Genomic DNA, 8,593 nt, shown 5'->3' with positions numbered 1-8,593 from the left:
CTTTTCTTACTATATATTGTAACCCTAACATCCTGTGGATTAAATCCTTCTCTATCGGATTGGAGTTAAAATATAACCATGTTAAATTCGTGTGTCATTTATGCTACATTTAGAGGGGTTTTTTTTGTGATTATCCATTTGTTGTTGTTGTGGTTTGTGATTGATGATCATTCACATGTCTTGTTTGGTGTCTTAAATTCCTAACACGAGAAGGGTTAGGTAAATAGTCATCGTTGTAAATTTTTAAGACCCAATTTAATGGTTTTAATAGAGGGAATACCACTAAAAAATATTGGTAAACCACAAATTGATAAGATAATAACAAGAATGTATTTAACGTTACTTTACATTAAATTAAGTACGTTATTGATAAATCCAACATTAGTTTTATTTTTTATTTTTATTTTTATTTTTTTGGTAACCGATCCACTACTACGAATAGGCACATTGGCCTCCGCGCAGCGCGTAAACCTTGGGGCAGCAGGCAACCCAGGTATCACCTGTGCCAACATTAGTAACATATATAAACATTTATTTCAAATATTCTTTATACGAGTATGTCTTAATTAACCAGGATTAGATGTAACCCCCTTTAATTAATCACTGGCGTCTCTAGTAACTTTTTGTTGTTGATTCTGCATAGTCAGCTGGTACTGGAAGATCAAGTTCCGAGCAAACAAAACGGATTATCTCACCTGTAAAACCGCCTAGTGTTAACTTGTTCAGTGTAACAGAAATCGCAAACCTGTTGCTTATGTCACAATATCCTACTGATCCACCTAAACCCACGACACCGAACCCAATTACAGAACCATCAACAGCGTTAAACCTGCCAAACCCAAGCCCGAACCTCTTATTTGGAAAAATCAAATCCTTATAATCTCCACTTCCCAAAAATGCATCATGGATATCCACTTTCGTCTTGGTAAAGATTTTAGTATCTACGTCATCACTTATGTCAATAGTTTCATTGGTTTTCATGGTGGTTAGGGGATGGGGAAGTGGGACTACACCACCATCCACGAGGGCAGCATAGAAGCGAGCAAGTGCTCGAGCAGAAAAGTGTCCATTGGCTGCAGGTATTTTGGCACGACGTACATTGAGTTCATTGGTTAATGAAATAATTCTACTAGCCTCCTCGAACGAGGCTGGGGACAACGGGAAGGGCATGGGTGAGCTCGATGTATCCGCCAGGAATATTGGGACCATATCGAGATCACTTGGATCCATAGTAACAGTTGCAACACGAGATTCTACACCTGAAACTAGCATAAAAACACTTGCATCATAATGTTGTCTACAATGTGTTTTTATACAATGAGTAGTAAAAGTGAAAATATGCTTGATTTTTACCCGGTGGTATGCCTATATAAAACTCGTCCTCGACATTAAGTGGACAAGAAAACGCATCTTTTAGAATGTCATGAAACTTCTTTCCGGTTGCATGCTGCACATATAGGCGGTACGTATTCAATAAATCTTCATGATGGTGCTGATGACGTAAAGACATCACATGCTAACTTTGAGTCAAATGTCAACAGGGCCGAATATTGGGATGTACAACGTGTGCACTTGCATGTGGCCCATAATCCAAGTGGTTCAAAATATATAACCCAACAATATACTTCTATGGTCCATTTATTTATAGGGTTTTTAAATTTAAAAAGTTAACATCTATATATGATTGATGCTAGTATCTATTATATTTTTTTGGTATTATTGAACTTAAAATTGAGTATATGAAAAATTTCCGTATATAAAAGTCTATCTTTTACTTATTGAAAAGGCTCATAAAATGACGACCTTATGTAAGCATTTCAAACAATTATTTAGATCTTAAGAAATGGGTTGGAGATGACCCGGATTGGTTCCAACACGTTTTAGTATTATTTGTACTTAAAGAGTACCTTCATTATAATGTTAACTGTGTAACATTGATTTGATTGTTTAGTTTTGATGATGATGTCGTACCTCAATTATTCCGCCACATAACCAACCATAAGATAGATAATGATACAACTGTTGATGACCAGGTTCAGTCTCAGTTGCCACCATCACAATGCGTTTTAGACACTCGTCCCAATCACAATATGATTGAGGATCTTTAGTAAGGTTGGCGAGAGCATTGTGTAAACCAGCTGTATGATTAAGTACGTGATTAACCTGTGAATTTTATGAATATGATGTTAGAAATGCAATCAGAATTCAGAATGTGACCAGATCTACCCCTATAATCGACCCACTTAGAAGTATGCGCATGGGTCAGACAAACATGTCAAATAATAGGGTCTTTTCATAAGGTATCCGGTTGAGTTGAGTTGACCCGACCTCGAGCATTTCTTAGAATTAATTAATAAATAATTTACAAATCTACTAGCTTTGTACCCAACCATATCTTGAGTGATTTTAGTCTACCCTCTCACTTGCGTATTTTAGTCTATGATCTTTACCAGGGGCGGATTTGAGCATGTTCTAAGTGTGTCATGGCAAAGGGCCCATGATCTAAAGGGGCCCAAGAAAAATCCAACTTATAGTATATATAGTGATCCAGTGCGGCCGTTAATAGTTTGATATTAAGTTTTTTTTACAACTACTATTTTGAAAGATGCTAGTAATCTTGAGGTTATTAGTATTATTGAATTTATTATCATATATATAAAAAATGTTATACAAAAAGTCTACTTTGTATTTGTTGAACAGGGCCCATAATTTTAACGAGACGGCCCTGATCTTTACCATAAAAATGAGGTTATTGCAGTAACATCGTAAGGCATAGAATTAAAAGCACGGGATCATCAAAAACCTGTATTTGATCTTTCCCATTTTTACCAAACTCTGGCCAAATGTTTGCAACGTTTTCATCCAGCTTCAGTTTCCTATATGATGAATACATGTATCCTTGTTAATTATCAGGTCAATCAACCGACTCATACTAAAATACACATTTTTTTTTAACCTTAACCCATCATGTTCACACTTCTAATTAGAGTAAGAACATACTCACCCGTTATCAGCGAGCCAATGAACTATTCCTGCTGTGACGCCTTTAGTCACAGAGAAAACGGGAAATAAACTATCATTCTGTACCGGACGAGGATCATCCTTTCCTAACACTCCAGCTGCAGTATCAATTATCACTTTCCCGTCTTTGTATGCACAAACCTAACAATCACAAATAATAATATTTTTTGTGATATTTCCACGGTCATTTTTATAAACCCACAAGTGGGCATTTATAGGTTGTACGGTTATTAAAAAGATGGTAGATTTATCATTATCCGCTAAACAACAACCACAAAACCAATAATTAAAAAAGGATGATTATATATCAACTTGGATGCCAATGATTCGACCAACAGTCCCTAACTCAACCAATAAACGCCTTAGTTTTGCGTCAACATCAGAGAGTATTGGACTGTCGTGCACCCATTGTGGACTCAAGGCTGATACATGGTTCATGTTGCTGCAACAAAAACAAAACGTTAGTTAGTAAAGAATATCAGGTAGCTTATGTTGTCGTCCTGATCCTCGATGGTTCAGTTGTTTTTAAAGTCCCTACATAAAAAAAAATATTGTATATAAAATAATAGACTCTAAAGAAAACGTTGCATATGCCGACATGTGCAAAGTGTACAATTGCACATTATTAACTATGTCATAGCACATTATTATTTGAAATTTTTTATTATAAAGTACTCTGCAAATTGTACATGACACTACCAAATTTAATTATAGGACGTCATATAATTTTAAAATTTAGAGTTTTTTTAGGTAAACAACCACTATATTATTCAAATTTTATCGAACACTACTATTTTTAACTATAGAGCTCATATATTTCAGAATTTATAGTTTTTTTCGAGTAAACAATCACTAAGTAGCATTCAAAATTAAATATAATTAGTATTAGAAAAAAAATTAGGAACCACATTGAATTTTAATTCTGGACTCGCGACTGTTTATGGCTCAATAATATATTAAATTTTCAATAATTTCTTTGACCTAATAATAGTGTTACACTAATACACAATGAGGAATATTCATTTGAATCCATAAATTAAGTTGAGATCAAAGGAACCAATGAGAGCGTGACATGTGGCGCGAAATCACATTTGATTGAAAAAGAATTTCAAAAAAAAAAATTTGAAAAAAAAAATTATGAAAAAAAAAATTTTGTTTTAAATTTTTTTTTCGAAAATTTTTTTTCTACAATCACATGTGATTTACCTGCACAATTACATGTGATTGAATTGTACTATCACATGTGATTGAATTGTACAATCACATGTGATTAGATTTGACGTGCATAATCACATGTGATTGACATGCAGAATCACCTGTGATTGTAAAAAAAAAAATTCTCAAAAAAAAAAATTAAAAAGAAAATAGCGAGAAAAAAAATTTCGTACATTTTTTATTTTTATTTTTTATTCCAATCACATGTGATTTTCGCGTCATATGTCGCGTTCTCATTGATCCCTTGAATTTCAAACAAATTAATGGATGCAAGTAATTACAACTCAATACACAATACCCCAAATTAATAAAAACTAACATGTGTTGAGGATATTTTTAGGAAGCAAACCTACTGACGACATCCTTTGTGATTTACGAAACAGGGATAGGAAAGCTTAAAGCTTATGAGATTATTATTAATCATTTTTTCTCATTTTTAATGGACTGGCGTTGATAGATATCAAATTGATATATTAGAGAGCATTGATTATAAAGAGTTGACTAACGAGTTTATCACAACAAAATGTTAGGTCATCAACTCTTTTTAATAATTAATTTAGAATTTAAAATAATAGAATAACAACTATTCGAAAATAAACAAAACATGGTTTGTTTTGAGAAGTTTTTCTGATAACTTTTTACTATTACTATTATTAGAATAATAGAGCCTAAAATGAATTCCAGACATGATTTAAAACTTATGGAAATTTGATTCCACTATTTTAATGGCGTCTCATTTTTTTAATTTTTTTATTTTATCTTTATTTTTTAAAATTTTTCCTACTTATAGGCTGGAGATTCTTTTGGAAGCAATCTCTCTATCCATAGAACATTGAGAGGGATGACTTTCTCTACTCTTGAGAGTGTTTCACTTCGATTGGAGAAATGACTTGTCTTTATTCTAGGATAGGGGAAAGATTGTCTACATCTCACATCCCCCATACCTCGCATATAAAGAATTGAGTTTTGTTGTTGTTGTTATATTAAAATTTTACCGTTAATGACGTCGTAAAACTTGCAAAGTGTCAAACCTGTTGAGTTGTATTTTACAAAGTGGCAAAATGGACATGTGGCATTTTTATTTTATTTTTTTGATGAGTTGTATATTAAAAGTGTCAAACCTGTACTCCACATCATTAATTTATTTTATCTAATTTAACTTTTTTCGAGTATAATAATAATAATAATGTGACGATATAGCGAGTGTAGACACAATCGAAGTGTTGGTCTTGCAAGAGGACGAAGACGTTCGGCGATGGTTGGACAGAAATCGACTTATTAACTCGACGTACGGCGGTGGTTGGACCGATTTTCAGATTTCATGACTGTAGACACAATCAAAGTGTCATTTACAGCCACCACCAAAATCGGTGACCTAAGCTAATGAATCTGAAAATGAATTGGTCAATCTAAAGATTCGATTTTATAGATCTGTTTGTTGAAAGTTAATCATTTTCAAATTATTGCTTTGGTGAATGAACAGACATAACGAAGAATTGATGTGAAGGGTTGTTTTTGGATTTAATTCTTGAAATTGTAAAACCTGCAACAAATTTGGAGTTAACTGAGATCGTATAAAATAATTTAGAATTAGAATGAAAGTGTAATGGTTTGATTTACTTGTGGTTGAATTCAATAAACCATCGATTAAAGGTCACTAGTGGTTGAATTTAGCAAAATTAAATATTTGAAAATAATACAAATCTACAATTACTGAATAATACAAAAAAAAAAGTAAATTATATATATATATATATATATATATATATATATATATATATATATATATATATATATATATATATTCTAAATAAAATATGACATGGGGATAAAAAATAAAATAAAAAATGACATGGAAATATATTTTACAATAAAAAATAAATTAAAAATGCCACATATCCATTTTTACTCCAATTGCAATCATTTTGAAATCAGGATACCTTTTTAGGTACTAAATTGAAATTAAACTCCTTTATGGGCAACAAAAAAAAGGATATACCCTTTATCGGGAAAACGTGAATGTTATGTTACCTTTCTGAGCAATTTGCTAAAAAATAATTAATATTTACAAGGGCTCTTTTAATGTTTTGAACTGAGCATTCTAAATTAATTTGAGGACATGATGATGTCCATCTACTTGTTTGTATTCTTATCGGACCACATACACATGTCACTAAAAATTTGACCCAAAATCTAACGTTGAACGTTAAATTTAAACTTCCTCCATCACAGTTTATATCTATATTTGAATTTGAATGTTAAAAAGTAAGCGTTACTTTCAAATTTAACGAATCGTTCACGATTAAGTCGAAAAAAAAGACAACTCTTATTGGTTACCAATGTCATGATTATATTTTTATTTAACTGTATGATTTTTCAGTGTAAGAAATAAGAAAAGAAAAAAAAATACGAGTGTAATAAAGCTTACAGATACAAGATAGTGTGATTTTCTTCTTCTCGGTTAGCTTTGTGTGTTAAAAAGTAAGCGTTACTTTCAAATTTAACGAATCGTTCACGATTAAGTCGAAATAAAAGAAAACTCTTATTGGTTACCAATGTCATGATTATATTTTTATTTAATTGTATGATTTTTACAGTGTAAGAAATAAGAAAAGAAAAAAAATACGAGTATGATAAAGCTTACAGATCTTGATGATAAAGCTTACAGATACAAGATAGTGTGATTTTCGTCTTCTCGGTTAGCTTTTAATTTGAAATTAAAGATATGAAATTAGAATTCAGAATTCGATAGATATATCTATAGTTGTTCAGTTAGACATATGCACCACACAAACTCATTTTGAAGATAGGCAAGTAGGGCCCATAATCTTATTGTTGGTTTCATTATTTTTGTCAATAAAATTGATCAGACATATTTTCAACGAGGGTCAAAAATACGTGTGGAAATGTGCAATAGAGGGGGACGGTTTTTAAACTCATCGGCATTAACCTCTGCACCGATTACCGTAATAACCCTAGCCGAGAGAATAATCTCTAAAGGGTGGTTATGGCTTACCCGCCGGCCGATGGACGGCGCTGGTCAGCAGTGAGGAAAAAAACCCTTTGAAAAGCCGTATGTAAATTGTTGGAGTAATCGGTTGATTTTAATAATTATTTAGAGTTTATGTTTTAATTAATAAACTAGTGAAATGACCCGTGAAATTACGGGTTTGTTTAAAAGAAACAATTTAATAATATGTTATATGTTTTAAATATTAAGTGAATGTAAATGCTAAACTCGTTTATTTTAATGACCCGTTTGACTAAAAAGTTTGTCGTTGTTTTTACAAATATATAGAAACATGTATTTTCGCATAAATATGTAACGTAATTAATTTCGTAAAAAGAATCCATATTGAAATATTAATAATATAATAATTATAATTATACTTATTATATCAAAAGTAAATAATAATAATAATAATAAAGTTCGCTCAAATTTGAATATTTATATTTATATTTATATTTATAATAATAATAATAATAATTAGTAATAATAAATGTCTTTTAAATTTTTTTAGAAAATTAAAATTACAATTTATGAGAGATTAATATTTCATTTTATAAAAGATTTTGTAAGAATTTTTTAATTAAATTAATATAATTATGATATCATTACTATGAAAAGTAAATGATAATTAGCTTAGTGGCGATTCTAGGATGAAATGCCAATGGGGTCCTAATTTTTTTTTCTAAGGCTAATTATATTTGAATGGTACTTTAGTGGTTATTTACCTCTAAAAAACACAAATTTTAAAAATATATGGAGTCTTATACTTAAATTTAGTAGTGACCCGTACAATTTGAAGTATACATCGTATAAAATTTTTTTCCACTAGTGGGGTCATAGGACCCCACTCCCTTCAAGGTAGAGTCGCCTCTGAATTAGCTTAATGATAAAATTATTATTTTAAAGCTTTATATGACTGTATAGATAGATAAGTGATTTTTGGTAGGAATTGGTATTTTCCATATTTACTTGATGTGGCGGATCAAATAATTTTTAGGATGCATACGATTCTTTAGGAATAAGTTATTATTTTTTAGCTTATATATATATATATATATATATATATATATATATATATATATAGTGAAAGGATCCATAGAGAACTAGAGTATGTAGAGAATTCATAGAACTCATAGATTGAACTTCAATCTATGTGGAGATTGAGCTTCAATTTATGTGGAGATTGAGCTTCAATCTATTAGCAGATTGAGTTTTAGTTTGTGAAAAAAAAAAATTCAATCTGCAAAAAAAAAATTGCAAAAAAAAAGTCAATCTGCACACAAAAAAAGTTAATCTGCAAAAAAAAAATCAATTTGCAAAACAAAGTCAATCTGCACAAAAAAAATC

The 8,593-nt window shown here is 30.9% G+C and overlaps 1 protein-coding gene across 1 annotated transcript; it reads right to left on the bottom strand.

Annotated features, from left to right (window-relative positions):
* Nucleotides 1-402: 402 nt before the first annotated feature.
* LOC139898494 (uncharacterized) lies at nt 403-6,682 on the bottom strand. The gene is given in 8 exon segments (XM_071881237.1): nt 403-625; nt 628-1,259; nt 1,354-1,447; nt 1,972-2,163; nt 2,804-2,876; nt 3,005-3,162; nt 3,334-3,463; nt 6,665-6,682. Coding segments are annotated over 7 exon segments (1,308 nt in total). The 5' UTR covers nt 3,460-3,463; nt 6,665-6,682; the 3' UTR covers nt 403-592.
* Nucleotides 6,683-8,593: the final 1,911 nt, after the last annotated feature.

Source organism: Rutidosis leptorrhynchoides, chromosome 3 (genome assembly GCF_046630445.1).
Source record: "Rutidosis leptorrhynchoides isolate AG116_Rl617_1_P2 chromosome 3, CSIRO_AGI_Rlap_v1, whole genome shotgun sequence".
NCBI lineage: Eukaryota > Viridiplantae > Streptophyta > Magnoliopsida > Asterales > Asteraceae > Rutidosis > Rutidosis leptorrhynchoides.
The sequence above is the reverse complement of the archived record's forward strand: the minus strand, read 5'-3'. Positions and strand labels throughout refer to the sequence as shown.